Genomic DNA, 21,157 nt, shown 5'->3' on the forward strand with positions numbered 1-21,157 from the left:
TTGAGTATTTCTATCAAATTACTTGCAAAGTATTATGGTTATCACTATTGCATAAAAATCAAAACCACTATTTTCATAACTATGAATATGACTATGTGGTGGGCAATGGAACCATGGATTGTGTTGATATGGTGGAGGTTCCATTGCACGGGTTTATATCCATCTAGGATTAAACAACAAATGTCGCCGATGATTCTTGTGCCGTAATACCCGTGTTAACCATAAGATCCGGAGTGGGACGGAGTAGTCAAAAAGTGTTTCCACCTCTCGTTCATCAACGGATGCGCTTACCGTAGCGGCTTGTGTACGGCGGAACAACCGGAGGGTGGGGATCCCATTCTAATTCCCCACGGTAAAGCATTGCTTGCCGTAGCAGTTGTGTCTTGCGGAACAACCGGAGGGTGGGGATCCCATTCTAATTCCCCACGGTAATGTGGTCTATGATGGGTTGCGGCTACGGGCGTAGGAGTGTATGGTAGAGCCCGAGCCATCGTCGTCGTGGTCGGGGTCCACCCTGAAATTACGGGAATAATGGGACCGGCGTGGACCCGTGGTCGGGGCATGCAACAAAGGGTGGGTGTTCGAGGTAGCGGAGGAACATGATTGGCTAGACCTTATACCGGGCCTCACACCAAAGGAAGTGTGGACGGGAAAGCTGCCGGTTGGCACCAAGGTTAAGATCTCTTATGGGTAAAGCAACACACCTCTGCAGAGTGTAAAGAAGCGTGACCTGTCACTCCCGTTCCGGGATTGAGGAACTGCGAACGCGGCCGGAAAGGAGCTCCATGAAGTTCTAGTAAACCGGTGAAGGCTGACGGACATAGCTCTTTGAAATAAAAGCAATCTCTTGAAGAAATGTTTATCAAAACTTGCATTGGTATTAGACTTTCCGGCCTAATATCGTAGCTAGTGCATTAAACACCTCTTATCTATAATGAACTTGTTGAGTACGCTCGTACTCATACCACTCTTAAATCCCATGCTTAGATTGTCCGAATCATCCGGAGGAGGACTACGACAAGCAATGATGGAGCCGAGATCATCGGCTACGAGGAACCGAACCTCTCGGGAGGAGTTGAAGGCGTAGACTATCTCATAGTCTACGGATCCGGGAGGCTTCCGGAGGAGATCAAGCCTAGAGATAACCGATAGTAGTAGTAACCGAGCAGCTCGAACTCTTAGTATTTAGCTGCTCGATGAAATAAATGTTTAGTTTAATGAGACTCTGGTATTGTAAGTTAAGTTGGGTTCGCCTCGAACCCAGGAGTATTCCTCTTAGGACCCAAGAGGAGCTCCAAGATGACATGTGTATGATAGTTGTAATAATCAATGAATGAGTTATGGACCCTGCTATGTTCTGTTGTACTACTCTGAGGGATGTAATATTTGCGGAATGGTACTTCGTGAATGTTATATCAACGACTGGCATACTACAACATGCAGTGGTATGCAGGGTCACCACACGCGTCCTCCTCCACGCCCAGCCATTCCTCCGCGCTGTCAAGTGGCGGCAGGGAATCGTCGCCGCTGCTGGGCGTCCGGGCTTTGTCCCACCAATGGCGCCATCCAGCAGGCTTTCCCTCGCTGGAGGTGTTGGACGGGAGCTCGGACATGTAGCTCATCGTCGCTGGAGGTATCGGATGCGGCCCGTGAAGATCCAAAAGCGCCGACGTACGGGTCTTATTGAGCGCGAATGAACGGCGGCGCGGAAGTCGAAGAGAGCGGCGATTGCTCTTCCGAGGAGTCCCCGCTCCATTCCGGCGGTTGCCGCGTTGTCGACGTGGTTGCCAATGCGACGGTTCCGTTTCCCGGCAACTGCACCGTCGCTACGTAGGCGGCAGTTGAGCGTCCGAGCCGCTGATGCGTCGGGCCCGCGCCTCCTCGCCTCTCATTTTGTTGTGTCCGGCGTGCCCGGTTTTCCTCTGTGTAGCGGGGACGGGCTCAGGGTGCCGGACACCGTATTGGGCCGCTCCGGACAAAATAGGCCCTTGGGACGCCCGGCTGGAAACGCCTTTTTGTCCGGCGTGCCCCAAATCGCTTTGGGGGACGCGACTGAAAATGCTCTAAAACCATTGCTGTTTCCTCGTGTGTTTTTTCTAAGATTTATTTATTTTTCTAAGATATATTTATAGTACCACGTACGTTGTAGAGATATATAAACTACCTCTACGGTTATAAAATAAAGTTTAAAAGAAGCGAGTAAATCTTTAAGATCTTTAAGTCTTTTTGTACTGAACACAACGAAGGAAAAAAAATAACATAGATATCAAACCACAGACAAATAACACAAATATTCTGTAATAATTTTATTTTAAGCTACAATGCTAAAGATACGTGCACGTGCATCGTGCATCCATTAAAGTACTAACCAACATCGGAAGACTCAAGAGTACCAATACACACTAGTATTGTAAGAAAAAGCAATTGAACAACACGGTAGATGTCATAGGGAGCCAAATATACAAATCATTGTTGAGAACGTAGTAGCCGGATAATATTGCGAGAGCAATCCTCCTCGTGACAACCATGAGAAAATACGCAAAATCAATAAGACGAAGCAAGATCTAAAGGCTCACGCCTAGAGAAATTTAATTTTCCAAAATCACCGTTGACGTCAGCAAGGAGATCTCGTCACCAAACATAACACCGAAGATCACTTATTGTAGACAATGCCAACTTAATTGGCGTGGAGACAAAAAAACGCCGACAGAAAAAGCTCCACTCATTGATCGGATTCCCCAATCTTGCTCGTGTTTTTTTCAAGGGAAAGCATTTTGCTCCTGAATGTGTGATGGCGGCTCCAGTGGGGCCACAGGGATACGCAGCCTACTTGTTCAAGTGGGGGAGAGAAGCGAGCCGCCCCTCTGTGCACGGCGGATGAACAGCTACCGATGAATAAACTGTCCTCGGATCTGCAGCAACACGAGTCAGTCAAATATATACATTATCGGCAATGGGAGATAAATACAGTACAGCAGAATTTTGGGTACCTGTGCTTTTCTTCTCGCCTCGCTGTAATCTGTTGGTCTGGTCTTTCTCGAGATCCCAGATATCTGTTTCTTTTTGTTTCTTCCGTGTAGGAAGGGGACCTCCTCCTGCTCTTGTCTGCACGTCTCGTCCCGGAATCGAGGCTTCCAGTGTGGCAACTGGTAAGCGTCTATCTGAACCGCGAGTCGAATTTGCACGCACAAGAGCGGCGGCCGCTGCTGTCATCATCCATGACGCATTTGCAGAGCGACAGGGACAGGGGAATTACTGTAGTACAGCCGATTTTTGGGCGAGTGGAAAACAGATGATCACAAGGCTATTTTCTCCAGTGTCGAACTTCAGTAAAAAAATAGTTTGCATACAGATCTCTTTCGGGCGATGGCCGATGGGTCATGGCGGCCGGTAGCTAGGCGTTCTCATCACTACAGAGAGTTTTTTTCTCGGATTCTTGGCCCTAGAGACTGCAATCATTCGTCGTCAAATTCTACCTCCTCAGCTTGTGTGCCAAGCCTGACAATGTCTTCAACAAGGATCTTCCCATCTGCATACCAAACATAGATACAACAGTACTTAACAATATGCCCCGAGTCTCGACGTGGAGCGCTAGCTACCGTCAGGTAATTACCTTTATCTTTGGAGAGGCTCCCGATGAGTTCTTCTATGCCTGTGTTGTCCAAGTTGTGCTTCAGGTACGTGGCTGCAGCTGCCACCTCCTCCGATGTGACTTTACCGTCATGGTCCCTTTGGAAGATTATCATGATACCAAAAAAACATGTATGGTCGTAGTCAGATGGAATTCGCTGCTATCTTCAATTGCCGCAAAAGTTGTGTCAAAAGTTACCTGTCTAGGAGCTGCCAGCCATCACCGATGGCCGTGTCAACATCATCGATCTCCTTTGTGAGTTCTTTGAGCATGGCATTTATCTGCAAGAAAAGCAGAACAACATACCGGAAATTAAAAATTAGAGATGGGTAGGACGAAGAAACAAATACAGTATGTAACTTTACCAGCTGCGAAAAATTACCACGATTTGGATATTAAGGGTTAATTGGTTTTATGCCACTCCAATTTTCACCGGTTGCACATATGCCATTACAAAAACTGAACTTGAGGATATGCCACTCCAACTTTATAATACCTCTTCCAATGCCATTCTCTACACTTAAGAGAAAAATTGTGCAAAAACATATATGTATCTCAGCGTATACTTCAGTATTTATAGTAATACGCCTGCGTTCAAATATCGGCAACACTTTTGTGTATTTCGGGTGCTAGAAAATTCGAAAAGATCAAATTTTGCCCAAAATTTGAACTTCTTAGAAAAATCTGAAAAAAATACGGAAAATCAAAAACACTAAAATAAGCCTACTGTTTTAGTTTGAGCCATTTCTGGGCAGATTTGGATAGCTAAACAGACATTCTCTGTTTTGTCCATAAATTTTCCAAATTTGCCCGAAAAATCGAAATTTTCAGAAAATTCTGAAAAATTATAGAAAATCATGAACACTAACATGGGCCTACTGTTAACTTATGAGATACTTCTGGGCACATATGAGCCTACAAATTTCATGGAAAAAACGAAATTAGAAAATGCACAGCTAGATATACATTCAAGGAGAGGTTGGACACAGATGTTGGGATTCATTCGTACAGCATCGAGCATGCCTGCGGTCAGGGGTCGCCGGGTCGGCTTCATCCTGCGGGTTGCAGCAGCGGCAGACCTCTGGCCTCATCGAGCAGCAGCGGCACACCTCGAGCCTCGTCGAGTACGCCTAGGCCGACCTCCAGGCGCGTCGAGCAGCAGCGTCGGATCTCCAGGCGAGTCGAGCAGCAGCGGCGCACCTCTGGCTGCGTCGAGCGCTGCTCCAACTGCGTCGCTCTCGCTCGCCTCCGTTCAGCCGCTGCCTCAATGTAGGTTAGGGTTCGTCTGGTCGTCTGGATCGGGGTGGGTTCACAAGCTGGGACAGGGGATTTGACTGAATGGAGGAAAAAAATTGTTCGTATATGTTGATTGATCTGTATATATATTGTATACGTCCTGGTATTGTACATAATGGCATAGGAAGAGGTATTATAAAGTTGGAGTGGCATATCCTCAAGTTCAGTTTTTGTAATGGCATATGTGCAACCGATGGAAATTGAAGTGGCATAAAACCAATTAACCCTATACTGAAAGGGTGGAACTGAACTCATGACATCCAAATTGGCTTATTTGATTTTTTTGCTAACCGAAAAGATGTACTGCGCTTTTGAAAAGCCTGATACGCTAATAGTTCACACGAGCAATACCTTTTTCATCAGTGCTGAGGATACTGAACTTCCAGCAGATTTACTCCCCTTCGCGGCTATGTATGCGTCATTAGCATTTTCTGTTGTACAACCTTCAGTCAGTGAGTTGTACAATTCTATCTGCAGTGCGTTGAGAGAAGACCGTCAAGTGAAATTCAGCAGAACTTAGTGAATTGCAACTGCTTGTTCCTATTGTGGATAAGATGATTGCATTTGTTTCACCTCTTTGCTCACAAGACTTAGGAATTCTTGACGTTCCCTGCTAATTGACTGCAGTGGAAACAATTCATCAAACAGGAAGTTCAGTAACTATCCAGTATTTTGTTGGAAGTAAGTAACAGGCATCTGCAAACAACTACTATATTGAAATTTTACCGATGCAGAAGACAAAAGAGCTAGTGCCTGACTAATTTTGCAAAGCTCTTCCTGTTTATCAAACATTCTTTTTCTTGCTAGATCGCCGACTTCCTTCACACTGAGTTTATCGAACGGCCCGTTCTTGTCTTCCAACCTCACCATACCCTCTTGCTCATTTTCTTCTTCCTGTAACATGTGTAAATTTTTTTTTCTCATTTTTCAAGCCAAGAGGTTGCCAGAGAACAGACTGGGAAAAATAGCAAGGAACACAGTAATTTTTTTAATACTAGTGGGCGTGAATGGAAAATGGGCAAGTAAAAGGACAGACTGAGATGCCTTTTGTCAGTAATCAAGTCAAATTGAAGACGATAATGTTACTCCCAAAGAAATATCAGATCTCTTATATGACCTTGATAAGTTTATCTTGCATTTTCAAGACCTCCAACTTCCTCTTCCTAGCCGTAAGAGCATCTTCGGATGGCAGGCTAACACATACATTACTCAGTATGTTGTCAGGAAGGGACGATAGTGTAGCTGCAACATCATCAGGTTTCATCTTGCCAGAAAGTGTGAAGGCTCTACAGAAATTATAATAATCAGGCAATGAAACAGGGTAACTGTGCCAGGTTTACAAAGCTAATATATTTGTTACACGGGGTTTTATGTAGAGGAATAAGTAAATGAACCAGAAGATTTTAATCACCTAGACAGTATGAGGAGAGAAGATGGCACTTCACAATAGAGAGACAGGTCCAACCAATCTTGCAGCTGGGTAGAGACAGAAGAAGGTACAAATTTCATTGTCTTGAGTGATATAGATGTACCAAAAAAATCATAGGCTGAATACCTATTAAATTCAAATGGCTACTCTCAAGCAATGAAAACCTTCACTCATTCGACTAGCAAACATTGTTGTGTATAAAATAGCTGCAGATAATTGTTGTATAATAACTGAAGAAGTTATGAGATCACCTCTTCCCGCATCTCCTCTACTGAAAACAATCCAAGGTGACCTCGCTCCCTGCAGGCCTGACGGAGTTCATGTTCAGCCAGAGAGGCTACACCTTCTCTCTGTATCAACATATCGTCATCTTTTATACTGGCCAGAAACGCATGCAAATTAGAATCTTAGCTTAGCTGAACCGTAATGGTCCAATTTCTACAGGTTTATGATTGCAAAATCTGATTGATCAGTAGTAATCACCACACTGGATGTTGGAATGAGAAGAGAAAGTGCACAGGCGGGCAGAAACATGAAAGGCAAACATATCATGTTCACAACCTGCCCAGCAGACGTTTCCCTCGGTTAACTACTTCGACAGTTCGAAGCAACGTTTTAATCCAACATCAGGGATACTATAATATTTTTCTCCAAATGAATAATTATTTCTTTCTAATAACTAGAATCCTAATTTCCACATTACTATCCTGGTGTTTTGAAATGCTTTCGTTAACTTTAAAAATCTGTCATACCAAGTTGCATATATTACTCTATAATAAACAGGTGATCACACATGGACATGCTACTAACAACTTGATCTTCACCATTCTTCTAGAGCTATTTTCCTTTTCTAGCTATACTAAACATATCTTATGTGATACGAGATACAGAAACACTCACCATTTCAGTTTTCGTCTGAGCATAAAGCGCAAATAATTGTTTGTCCCATATGGCTGGATCCCCATATACTTGCACATATTTAGTAAACTTGGCCTGTAAAGTTATGAGATGAACCTAAAAGTCATGAAATATGAAGAGAAAAGGCACAATCTAAAAGAGCATAAGTATAAAAATAACCTGCTCATATTCTCCAAGGTCAGTTCATCACTGAATAACTTTGCAAGACCCAAAATTTCACCCTTATCAACATATGCACCAGTCCTCACCTAACCATGGAATGCTCACATAAATATGAGTGATCCGAAGTCATGCAGAATAATAATGCAGTAAACATGAACAGGTAAACGGATATTATGAAGAGGTCTAGTACTTTCTTAATAAATTGATCAATATCCTCAGCCCTCTGCTTCATCTTCCCACTACGTGTATACTTCACTTCTCTTGCCATTTCTTTAACAGTGTCCTGTAGAAACTTGGCATATTCCATCCTTGCTTTGAGTTTCCTTTTTAGTGCTTCCTACCAATGGTCATGTCACAAATAGACATTAAAGCCTTGCAGATTTTCTTCAGAAAAGCAAGCCATTAATTTAACAAAAATAAACAGCATGACATAAATAGGATGGATTATTTGAATAAATGAAAACAAATATCACCCATTCTCATCATTCAATTTACACATCAAAGTGATTAAGTTTTCTTCTAGATACTATACATTAAGCACCTGCATTTCAACCAGCTCGGTCTTTTTCATTTGTAAAAACAGTAGCTGATATTCAAAATTCAACAGATCAGTTACATGACAGAGGGCACACACTCCATATACCTGCTCTTTCAACTTGTCCTTGAACGTGGATGGTAGCATGTTTGGGAACAGCCTTAGAAACAAAGGCAACAAGAATTCCATGAACGGAACTATGACAAAAACTGAAAAGGGGACCAGCCTGAATATGTCTGCAGTTGTGCGGGTCAGCTGGCTCCTCTCTCTTCTTGAGAGTTTTTTCCCATTGGCTAGCTTCAGCATCAATCTGGAAGAAATCCTAACATCTAGCCACAGTAGTCGCAAGCCAAGCCAGTAGTGCTGCAAGGTTGAAAAGAACTCATCCTTCTTGTCACTGAAATTAAGAGACCAATCAGCACTAAGAACAAGTGGTGCTTCCTGATTAAAATTATTCATGAACTCAAACTAATCTGAAATTATAAATCAGCATAGATCAACTAGATGTTTGATCACCTGATCACGGTAGTGACTGCTTGCATTGCAAGGCCAATCCCAGGAACACTCCCCCAAAATATTTGCTTCATAGATGACTGTTCTTGATTCTTCACTTCAGACTTGGCTTTGTCATGACCTAGATCTACTGTCGACTCCACACAGTCTTCCATTATTGCTTCCTTCTCTTGATGTCTTTCTTGCTCATCCTCATGTTCACTGCCACTGTCAAACTCAGGTCTTCTAGCTGCATTAGTGCTTGCAAACCGAATGGTCTGCCACATATCACAATATCCCAATGGTACAATAACTTTGGAGTTTCTTTTACCAGAACCACGATCAATTAAACCAGATAACAACCGAGGTTTAGCTAACATTTCCAAGCCAGCTCCTTTTGTTGTATGAACTGAAGCCGACTTTCCTGAATGGACATCATCTAAAATACCATTACATAACAGTCCATCATAACTACGAATGTCACGATTGATGGTAACAGCTATTTGGTTCCTGTGGCAGCTCAATCTCCCTAGGATACAGTTTCTTCCTCGAAAGATCGCTCTTGAAACCATTTTCCTGGATTGACAATGATTGAACAACTGCAGAAGAGCACGGAAAAACTTCAGATGATTCAGACAGTAATGTTCACATGGATCATGAGGGAAGTATAACGGTATTCCACTCGTCAAATGATATCATTGAATAACACGATGCACAAAATTCTGGTAAGACAACATTGACCATACACTGACTTAACACGAACCCTCAGCAATGTAAGTGTTTTCGATGCATTTTTCAGATAAAAGGCAGCGTGACCGTACTTAGAAAGTGCATGACTGATGGGAACCAGCGGAAATACATCTAGTTTGAAATACGTTAGGATAAGTGACTCTGAAGTCTGAACTGCTTCGATTTACCAACTTCTTCATAAAAAAACGAGTACAAGCAGGGGGAGGAGCCACTACGGTTTTGTATATTAAGACAGGGGGAACTTCTTAATGAAGGAACAGATGGTGAAAAGGCAGAAACACATCATAACTGCGCACAACCAAATAGCAAGGTCTTCAGCATCTAGTTGCATACAGTAACATTAATCATTTCTATGGGCCAAATTCGAACGAATATTACTATTAGGGTCCTAGTTATTGAATGATAATTTCGAATCGCCTTCTATCTGCATCACCCCTACTAGGCAGCCAATCCACCCCCACCGCACCATAAGCATTTCCGCTTGCAGGTTGTGCATCACACATTCACACGGCGCCATACAAGAGCATATACCACACCCAATTCTGCACTCCAAATTTCAAATGCGGAAAACAGCGAAGTCAGCTCACCTTATTCGGCGGGTGGCGAAGGAAGGCGTGCCGGGGGAGCAGGGGAGCTCGCCGCTGCGGCGGCACAAACGGAGGGGCGGCTTGACGGGGTGGGGGAGGGAAGGAAGTGAGGCGGCGAGCGACGGCGTGGAGGCTGCAGAGCGCGGCCAGCGAAGAGCGGTGGCGCAAGTGGAACCGACGAACGGAAGCGAGGCGGCGGGTTTTGTGGCGGTGGAATGGGTTTTCCTCAGCCCACGAAGGTAGGATCGTCTCGGCCCACTAAAATGGGCCACATTGTATATGAGGCCTCCTATGAAGTTTCCCCAAAAATCTACATAAATAAATGCCTTTCCTAGAAAAAAAGATAAATATAGGCCAACTTTTTCAAAGGTATGACTCACGCCCTTCTCTTTTCCCTCGAGCTCCTTCTCTCCAAAGGACACCTTTTCTTGCGAGCGGTTTTCAAAGAATATATTTTAAACAACATTAGGAACGGGTTTTAAATAGAATGCGAAATAAACCGTATTACGAGCGGTCTTCAACGTTGTGTTTCTCTGAACAAGATCTTTAAAATTAGATCTTATATTGATAGATTTCGAGAAAAAATTTGTACTTCCAAAACTAGGATGGATGCATTCCTTGTTTTTGTGTACTTGTTCTATGATTTTGTGTGTATATGTGCTCCGTTCTATGTGTACTTGTGCTCCATCTTCTGTGTAGTAGTGCTCGGTTTTTTTTGCGTGTATTTGTACTCCATCTTTTGTGTATTTGCATCCTGCTTTGTGTGTACTTCTTATCTATTTTTTCTGTGCATTTTACTATGTTTCTCATTGTCATTGTACCTCGCTCTTCATTATTTTTGTAGCCCATTTTTCAAATGTACTTGTCCTTTTATTTTCCAGTGTAGTGTACTTGTACTTTGTTTTATGTGTATTCCACTTCTCTTTTCTATTGTGCAATGCAATAAAAAAACCATGAGGTGAGGAAGGAAGGAGAAATGCGCACACGGCTGTACTCTTACGCTGGAGGCACATCGCGACACTTGCCACACGTTTGCTTGCATTCTACACGTGTTCAATTTTCCGAGCATGGTTGACCTAGCACATGCACTGACCTTTTGAATGATCTACCTTTTCCTAATCGTACCTTCGCCTAGAAAACAAAAATAGTTCTAAAAACAAATATTATGTTACTACTTCTGAAAAAATAAGTAGCCAGTTTTCTAAAGAAAGCGGGTGTACCGATATGTCCGTCTGCTTAATAAGTGAATAGTGCACCACTATTCTCACTTGCTTAAAAAAACAAAACTAGCAAAACAAGTTGTGTCACATGTCACAAGTTGTGTCACATGTCATCCGCCACATCACCAATCTAGCCTTACCCTCCTTCTAAATGTCACATGATCTAGCAATCATGTTGTCGTTGAGCCAAGCACGTGTCAAGTCCCTCCATTCAAATTTTTAGGGGAAATTTTTACTAACTTTAATTCTATTTTGGTCAAAAGATGTTGAAGAATTTATGAAATGGGTGTCAAGACTAGTTGAAAGTTGTGGTCATATGATAATAATGCATTGAAAGTCCTATGGGATCATTGAAAAGTTAGAGGTTGTAAGCAGTACATGTAAAGTATTTTTAGTAGTTGTACATGTTAAGCACTATTTTTAAAACTCATCATGCAAAAAAAATAACTAAAAGGTTATCCTTTGACAGTTTTTCAAAAGCTAAGCTCTCACTATTCTTAAAAGATAATACAAAATTCTAACATTTTAATTTAACTTATTGCCCAATTTTTTTGTTGACTTTTTAAAGAATGATGTCTAACGAGTTATAGAAGTATCATTGACTAGATAGACATCCATGCCTTCGAAGTTCTCTGCACAAAGTCAATGGTCAACTTGTCACCGGACCGGGTCAACGATGAGGCTCATTTTAAGAGGGGTACAAGTAGGTGCGACAACTTTCCCTAGTATTAGTTTATTTTTTATGCTATTCTCCCACCTCTCCCACCTCCATTCCACATGGAAGGTGCCTCCACGATTTCTCCATAGCTTCCGCAACCGCCTCCTTCCCCAAGATCGCCCATAGTTTTCTCTTGTTAGAAAAACCCAAGTCCAACCAGACCACTTACCTCCCAAATTTGTTCGTGCCTTTTGTTTGGTGGTATCCTGCTCCTTTCCTAATACTACCTCCGATTCAAGGAATAAGGCGTCCTCGTTTTACGTGATTTTAGTTTGACTAAGAATTACTTCAAATATATAAAGATTGTTTGTATGAAATTAACATCATTAGAAAGTGATTTTTAATACGAATCCAACGATACTAATTACATACAGTATAATATAACCAAAATTTTGTTGTTTAATTTTTATGGTCAAAGTTCGTCTTGGAATACGTATGCGCCTTATTCCTTGGGACGGAGGTAGTACTCCGCAAAACCATCGGTGAATAAGATTCCACTGGCGCCACTTCGTTCGCCCAACTTGAAAGGCGCATCTGCCATAATATTGCCCAATACTCCTCAAAATACTCAGTGAACCGATGTCCAGCGCTTTGTTGGAAGAGGGAACCAATGTTTATGGTCATCAGTCTCACTCCTGAAAACATAGTTCACTCTCCACACACACACAACCCATTCTTTTGGATTAGAAACTAAACATCATTTGGATTAATTGAGCTTTTATTCTTTGACTTCTATGAGCCATATTTTGTCGCTTGTCATGAAACTAAGCATATCCATTAATGGTCGTATCTTGTTTTCAGAAAAAATATTGTGTAATCCGAAAATTAAATGGGTAAACTGATGGAAGTAATGTTGATTTTGGCACCTAGATTTGACAGTGTATTTGATCTATTTATAAAAGTATCTCTTCAGGGATCGCGACTCAGTTGTTCTATGTTTTCATGGAAATAAATGCTACCTGCTTGCATCATCATCTAAGTTCAAAATGGCAGTATATAGACTTGTCGTTCGAGAAGTGGACTTTGTTGCTCTCCCGCACTATTTTCCCAGTCAAATTATGTGAATATAGAGCTACATATCAAGATGTTTTTACGGTTGTCGTATTGAAAGGGGCACATGACGATTGATGAATAGAATCATATGGTGCATATATTTCATAATGAAATCATTTATTTGCTGATATTTTTTATTATACCAACGATAATTTCAAAGTTGCGGACTACACAGTGAGCATGTATATTTATTGAAGCGAGAATGCATTCAGAATGATTTTCCTAGGGGCGGGCTCAAAGTGAATTAGGGAGTTAAATGAATAGAAGATTAAACAACTCAAAAATATTACAATTAATTGGAGCAACAACTTTTTGTCATCAATGATTTTGTAATTGGTACATTTGATTGTATTGATGTGAAATCTTTTGATTCAAAATTAGCAATCAAATGTAGTTCTGCACATAGTGAAGAGTTCTCTTACATGGCACTAGTACGAGATTTTGCTACAAAATCTTGGCGTGAGGTTAACTTTTGTTTAGACTAATGCCAAAACTTTGTGTGGGACAATTATTTCTTATTGTTTAACCAAACTAGTTTTTGCGATATGTTTTCTAACTATACATTTTAAACACAAAATATTTTAAAATATTTCTATTTATCCATTGAATCATTTTGTTTGAGTCACTTCAAGAATCTGTCTTTTTCTCCATAGCAGAATTAACTGGGCCAATATGTGAGATTATATGCTATTTTCTGCGTTTGTTCTTGTACTAAATGAAAAGGAATATTGTTTAAAATCCCCATTTATTTGCCTTCTTGGTGTGATTGGTTCATATTAAGATAACACATTCACACACAAGAGCATAACTCCCTTTCTTTATTCAACACATCAAAAATTAGTACAAGAAAAATATACTTACAACACTATCCCTACTTATGACATTCTAATAGTCATTCCTATACCCTCATACTTTGTAGCGCCTATCTAGTTAGTTCATTGGTTGGTTTACTTGGGAGGGAGGAGGGGCAGGGGAAGCATCCAAACACTCCATTTACTAGAAATATGTATTCCCCACATTTCTCTTATACAACATTTTTCCTCTAGCTAGACGGTCCCAACTTAACCATGGGTAAATTGCTTTGTAATTATCTAGCTAAACTATTTGTTTATTTTCCATGAAGCATTGTATCTAGGTTATTCTACACCTTTATGAGAAATATCTACTATCTTGCAATTTATCAACATTTCAGGAAGCTTCTCAAGTATACATTACATACTAATAGACGCAATCGACTCTGCTAACTCATGTTTACACTATTTCAAATTTAAAGGGAGCAAATTAATTTCCAAATAATTTAGAATATTTTTGAAGTCTTTTTTTTTTCAATTTGGGCCACTCCCCTTTCCATTACTTTCATAACGGAAATATACATTGTCCAAACAGCATTTTCATACGAAACCAAAAGGAAACGGGAAAGAAAGAGCGCCCTTGCATTAATAGGAAACCCGTTGACAGATGAATCGGCATCGAAACATCTACTACAGGGCAAAAACCTATCAACACTAAGACCAAAACAAGAAGTCTAACAGAAAGTACAACAACCATATCCAAATGCTAACAGGAAACTGTAACTAGATTCAAGTCCTAGAAACTTGAGCAGCATGTCGATCGCGATCTTCAATCACCAGTATCTCAGGTACCGGAACTGTCTCTTGAGTCTTCCTCGCCAATCTGCCGCCAGGGTAATCAGCTTCTTCACACCACCTCTGATTTTCTCCGCATCCTCAGCTTTGTAGAGGCCTGCCCAATAAGTCGAAAAGAAGCACATAGTAAACAAGATCACCTCGTGAGATTTGACTGCATATTTTTCAAATGTTACTTTGTTTCTAATAGTCCAAATAGACCAACATATCGCAGCCAAAAGCAGAGTATAGAACCTCTCATCTCCTGGCAAATAGGCATACAGCCAAGCTAAACTCTGCCACAAAGATCCAGGACAGGTTTTTGCTCCTACACAAGCACCCACAGCACCCGAAACAAATTTAGCAACCCCACATGAGAAAAACAAATGTTTTGTCGTCTCAACATTGTCACGAAATCTACAATTTGGGCAACCCGGCCAATTCCTCTTCCTCATATTTTTCTCTAGTCAAAATAGCATCATGATGAAGCTGCCATAGGAAGATCTTAATTTTCAAGGGTAACCTAGTTTTCCAAATCCTCTTATTATTAGCTCCAACCAAGTTATTCTGCAGGTATTGGTACATGGACCTAGTCGAGAAGTTTTTGTTCGCGGTCAACTTCCAAATTACTCCATCAGAGACTTGAGGTCTATTAATATGCCCTGCATTTAGCTTAATATTATTCCACTGCAAAAATAACTCGGGATTCAACCTTCTGCGGAAAGGAACATTGAAATTCGATTCAACTAGCTACTTGCTCAAAAGTAACTTCCTGAGAATGACATATGTTAAACAAACCAGGATATTTCTCCGCTAGGGAACATCCCCTTCCCAGGGATCAAGCCAAAATCTCACAATATCTCCTTTATTTAGTACCACTTCTCTTCCATACAAATAGTAGTCATTCAGTTTGAGTAAAGCCCTCCAAGAAGGTGAATCAGACGCTCTAGCTTTCACATTTGTCACAGTTTTATTTTTCAAATATTTTTCTCGTACAATTTTTTGCCATAAGCCATCTTCTTTCTCGATTTTCCACCACCATTTACACAATAAACTAATACTTTGTTTCCTCAGATCCTTGACCCTCAAACCACCTTTTTTCTTTGATCGACACACTCTAGATTTTTTTAAGTCAAGGTAAAGTCAGTTTTTTAAAAAAATCCGTTTGAGAAAACGTACTTGAAGTTTCACTCCAAGTTTTAGTTACATAAACATGGATTTATCTTTGAATGGGTCAAGAGGCTTCACCAAGCACTGGACAAGCGGGGATTGGGGCTTGGTGGTGCTCCTACTCTAATTCTCATGTGGAACAAATGTTCAGCTGACTGTGACAGTGACTTCGGGAATCTTGTGGCAAACTGAATTGAAAAGATTGTTCTAAAATGGTGTACCTATGAACCATTAGATTTTATCCAAAATAAATCCTCCAATCAATACTATGAGTATGAAAAAGGTTGCAAGCATTTGATAACTTTTTTGTTCTACATCAAACATTAAATTCTGATTTGTTTATGTGTTGCATTTGTTTCAATTGCACGTGTGAAAATATCATGAAGTAATTCTCTCGAAGAATTCGAATGTTAAAAAGTATTGAGATACAGAACAAAGAACGTATTATGATGTTATGTTTCATTAACCACGCTAGTCATTTGACGAAGAAGCCATATCTTTACTATTAAGAGCAAACTGGTGAATGCCCGGTGTTACATTTTCATTTAAAGACAAAAAAGCCCTCCCACGTCCTGATCTTAACTAACAAAAAAATCGAAATTCTGTTGATAAGTGCTCCCCGCGTCGCGAGAATGCAGGAACAGAAGGAGAAAAAAAAAATCGAAGATAACATATCGCGACTCACGCACACTCATCCATTGACGCCCACGAGTCTCATTGGTACGCCGACCCCAGAAAATTAACGCACCGCCTCCCAAACCTCCCAACTCGCCAGCCTCCTTCTCGCCCTCAAAGGGATACACCCTCCGCAGTGGCAGCCCCCAATTTTGATTCTGCCTCCGTCGCTCCCGATGCCTCCCCTGCCTACATCCTGCTCGTGCTCACTGTCGTAGCCTCGTAGGGCACCTACTCTTTGAGGGGGGGCATTGTTTGAGGTCTCCGGTCGGCGGTGTCTGAACAGCATTGACTCTCCTCTCTTCTTCCATCTTGTTTCTGCCCACATGTCTCTGTCTTTCTCTGATTTTTTGCTTGTACCATGCAGATGGAAGGAGAGGAGGTTTCGCTGTGCCGCCGACTCGCCGCGTGCTTCCTGCGCCACGGCGATGTCGCCTTCCCGCGGATCGCCACATGCCACTCCGGCCGCACCGGTAGCCTACACGCCAGATCCACCTCAAGCGAGCCGTTCTTGGTCGATCGGAATCCGATCGTTTCTGGCAGGCATTTCTGTGAGTTTGATCACTGAGTGCCTTTCCAGGATGGATGGAAGCAAAGTCCACGCAACGAAGTCAAGGGCGAGACGAGGGCTTTAAGATCACGCATGAGCCGGCAGGGCTGTCACGGACCATCCACCACATCACCGAGGTCAAAATCCCCCATCCCTTGCACTGGCCTCCTCCTCCTACCGCGATGGGTGGCAGTCGCCGGAGCTCGCTGTCGTCAGGTTTGGCCAGAGTCTACACTCAAGGTATTCCTAGCAGAGCTGCTGCTGCCATGGCCGGAACTGGCTCCGCATCATCCCTTGCATCGTCCGCCTTCCGGGCAGCCCACCTTGATACACACGAGCAGAGTCCGATGGAATCAAAATAGCCTAGATAGCCAGGGCTCCTTGGTTCGTACGAGCAGAGATCGACCGATCTAAAGAAATCAGTCTAACCAGCCTGGGCTCCTAGGTACGTACATAGTCCAATCGAATCAAAACAACAACTACCTCTGTTCCTATTTAATCAACGCAAGGCACAACGTGATTGCATGCTAGCAGGGCCGGCTCTATACTTTTCGGGGTCCTTGGGCAAAGTCGACAAAAGGGCCCCTTGCCATGTACAGTGTGGCTTTTCTAAGCGTCTTAGATTGTATATGCCCTCAAAGCTAATATATATGTAAGCATAACTAGTTATGTAAAATATATATATGTGCCTACTTTACTTGTTAAAAGTTAACAATTAAAATTTAAGCACACACTTAAATCTTTTTAAATAATTTCACTTTAGCAATGTCATATTACAATAGAAATTAAAAAAAATAGCAAAATATAACAAGTATTTCCTACTAGTTTATTTGTCTCAAATAAAACCAAATTACAATGACTTATTACCTCAAATACTTATTTAAAGCACCCCTTTACGATTGAATAAATTGATGATCTCACTTTGGCTTATTCCTTTTTCAGCACCAAATGATTGTTTTGGAAATTGTAACACCCATAATGACGAAGATATTTGCATATAATTAGAACCCTAATTGAGGGATTAAATCATGGATTAGCTGGAGGAATAGATAAGGGATTTAATCATGGACTTACATGGGCAGGGGGCGTATCGTGCAGGCGACTCAGCGTGAATGTGAAGTCCTTGGGATTGCGAAGTCCTTACTCCCGATGGACTTGACCAGCTGCCGATCGGCGAGGCGATGGAGCAGGGAGCAGCACCGCGTATGACTATCAGGACGAGGAACCAAGCTTCGAGGCGACCCGACGAGGCACACAAGTACTACGAGACAGATGAACAATCGATCCAGGCCTTAGTCGTCCTGTAGTTGTGTCTTTTAGGGAATCACACGCTGCCTCGCTCATGTAATTGTGGAATTGCTCTTGATGTGATGGACCGGTCGGGGATAGCTTACGTGATTGCATTCGTTGGGTCTGTCACCTGTGCTATTTTTTTTTTTCAAAACATAGTAAAAGGGAAGACGTGATCCTAGGCCCCCTCCTGGCCTGGGCCCTAGGCGCTTGCCCATGCTGGCTATGGGTCAGGGCCGGCCCTGCATGCTAGATTGCCCACCACTCGCGTCGATTAAATGGGAATGGAGGGAGTAGCTAGCAAGGCTAAGCCTGCACCATGTTTCTATATATGTGCTCGAGCTGCTCCATTAGAGCTCAAGAGCTGTGACAGAAGTTCAGAGTTCAGTGTGTGGCCTCTACGTGTAATGGAAGTTCAGTTTAGATAGATAGTGTGTGAAGTTCAGAGACAAACATTGTTGCTGCTAATGTACGATTTCTGTACCCCTAAGGATAGCTGGAAAGGAACTGCCAATAACAGTCCAAATGAGTGCCGCAGAATGATGTTGTTTCTCTGAGGAAAGCATGTCACGAGAAAGATCGAAGTCGTACAAAGATGACACCATTGAGGTATGCAACTATTTCTTAATCTTACTCAATTTGTGTGGGGCATGTAGCTAGGCATTATACTTTTTGTCCTGCAGATGCTAGCAAAGAAAGTGGATGTTTTTTTTTTCCGAAAGGGGAGCACTGCCGACTACACGTTTTGTAATGGACTATATCCCGAACTATTTGTTGTGAACTGATTCAGAAGTATAATATTGTAATACAGTCTGTAATTTACATTCATATAGTGTTACTTAAGAAAGTTTTTTTTTTGGTTTGACGAGTGTCACTTAAGATAGACTATAATGTACATTCATATAAGAAATATTTATGTACATAGAAAAACCTACATAATATTTAAAATATTTATTAGTTTACTTCACACAATTCACTGTGTGAATTGTTTATACATATAACAAGTGACACTAGAAATAAGATAGAGAGCCGTGGTGAAGCACGGGCATTCTACTAGTATATCTTTAAAAGGTGACAGCATAAACATATCATAAAAAAATCCTAGCTTCTGTAAAATAGCAGAGGATCATTATTGTGTTCAAACTCACAGTGCAGCAGGCAAAAAAAGAACGTATACGTGTTATCGCATCCAATTTAACTCAGACATCCTTTACAAAATTACAGTATGTAGTCGGCATGGCACATGGATATATGTGGTGATCCTCCAGCTAGCTCGATCAGTACCCAGACCAGACGCGAGAGAAACGACGCGTTCGCCTACGTACGTACAGAGAGACGGGCCGTTGTCATTTCCTGTCGGACAAATGCAGAGAAGAAAACTTTCAGTGATCATTTATTTCTGGATATTAGTACCGTTGAGTAAGTGTTCACAGTTGAATCAGTAGCTGTGGACTCTTTCTTTTCTTTTGATTTTGAGTCTGAAACGGTTAAGTCGCCGGGATACGGACCAGATCTTGAGCGACTCCTTCCAGGACCCTTGCTTGGCGCAGTGCTCGTAGATCTTGTCCAGCCGGATGATGATCTCCGAGAACGTCGGCCGCGCCATCGGATGGGTCTCCTAGCACTCCTCGATCAGCCTGCACACAGCAGAGGAAGAAGAAGCGCTATCAGTTCACTGCACTACTGCAGTGCAAGTTTTTTATGTACTGATCCTCTGTTTTCATATTCGGAACTCACGCTTTGAAGTCTGAAGGATATCCCTTGAGCCTGTTCTTCAGGGATGGCCGGATTCCCTCGTACCGAGTTACGTGGGTCGAATCTGAAATGTTTTAGTTGAAACCCAGATAACATACTGTGCTTTGTTGACAGTAACTGCACATGGAACAGAAAGCTATACTGACCTCCTAAAGGATGAAGCCGAATGCGTATGCGTCGACGCTCATGTCGAACACTTGTTTCTGTACAACTCAAGAGCAGTGTAGTAACCTAAATTACAGAGGTATACAATTAAGTTTACAAGCATAATCTGAACATTTATCAATTCGATGCTACTGAGAGTGAACACTTGGTTTCTGTACAACTCAGGAGCAGTGTACACTAGTGGAAAACAGGAGTTTCTGATTGCGTTAAGAATCGTAACTAATGTGTAGTCCCGGTTCAAACAGCTAGGACGTCGCACGATTTTAGTTCCAATTTGTAATAAGAGTCTAAGACCCTTAGTCCTAATTGTTGACACCAACCGGGACTAAAGAGATTGTGGCAGGCCCCACCGGTAGACCTTTAGTCTCGGTTGGAGACACCAACCAAGAGTAAAGGTTTTCAGAGATTTATTTTTTGACTCCACCCCCGTGGATTGACTTTTTTTAACTTTGTAAAATACAGAAGAAAAATGATAGTAGAAAATTAAAAGTTAAAAATCCTTTTAGATGTAGGTAGCTTAGGTGATCTAATTATTATGAAAAATAACAAACATGAATTTTGACTTATTTTGAAAAAAAACTGCATTTTTGGGTAAAATAGTAATATCTTTTGCATACAAACTCGAAAAAATGTTTAATATATAAAAATCTATATACCACAACGTAGAAATATGTGAAAAGTATCCTCCTCTACTCCACACAATTAGCACAAGCCTGATCGATGTTGCCATTCCACGTCTCTGCAAATTCAGTTGTGTTGCTATAGTGTTCCGACAGACCCTCCAAGCAAGCATATTAATCTTAGGTGGTACTGCCTCTGTTTTTTTTAATCGACTTAAATTTAGTATAAAGTTGTACTAAATCCGAATGAACTAAAAAGAGACCGGAGTGAGTACTTGGCATTTTCATATTAATTTCCAGCTATGGCTAACACCATCTGGCCGAGAGCTGGTTGCACCCCGGTCCTGGCTTATCATTTGTTTGTGCAACACCCCGGTCCTGGCTCATCATTTGTTTGTGCAATGCCAGGCGGTAGGCACTCCTTACCATGAACGTTCCATCCTTTTGTAGGAACCATGCCAAAATCTTCTTCGTTTCGTCTCGAGGATTGAATCTGAGTAATTTCTGTTATGTCCT

General features: G+C 41.8%; 1 protein-coding gene across 1 annotated transcript; it reads right to left on the reverse strand.

The window, feature by feature from the left end:
* Positions 1–2,823: 2,823 nt before the first annotated feature.
* LOC124662605 (mitochondrial proton/calcium exchanger protein-like) lies at positions 2,824–19,707 on the reverse strand. Its single transcript, XM_047200423.1, has 17 exons — positions 19,610–19,707; positions 9,002–9,062; positions 8,488–8,741; positions 8,080–8,392; positions 7,627–7,773; positions 7,434–7,522; positions 7,257–7,349; positions 6,608–6,734; positions 6,339–6,403; positions 6,045–6,213; positions 5,654–5,821; positions 5,501–5,548; positions 5,279–5,398; positions 3,830–3,912; positions 3,614–3,729; positions 2,991–3,529; positions 2,824–2,912 (listed from the first exon to the last, which is right to left on the reverse strand). The coding sequence occupies exons 1-16, from the start codon at positions 19,705–19,707 to the stop codon at positions 3,456–3,458; spliced, it is 2,025 nt and encodes a 674-aa protein (XP_047056379.1). The 3' UTR covers positions 2,824–2,912; positions 2,991–3,455.
* Positions 19,708–21,157: the final 1,450 nt, after the last annotated feature.

This window comes from Lolium rigidum, chromosome 6 (assembly GCF_022539505.1).
Source record: "Lolium rigidum isolate FL_2022 chromosome 6, APGP_CSIRO_Lrig_0.1, whole genome shotgun sequence".
NCBI lineage: Eukaryota > Viridiplantae > Streptophyta > Magnoliopsida > Poales > Poaceae > Lolium > Lolium rigidum.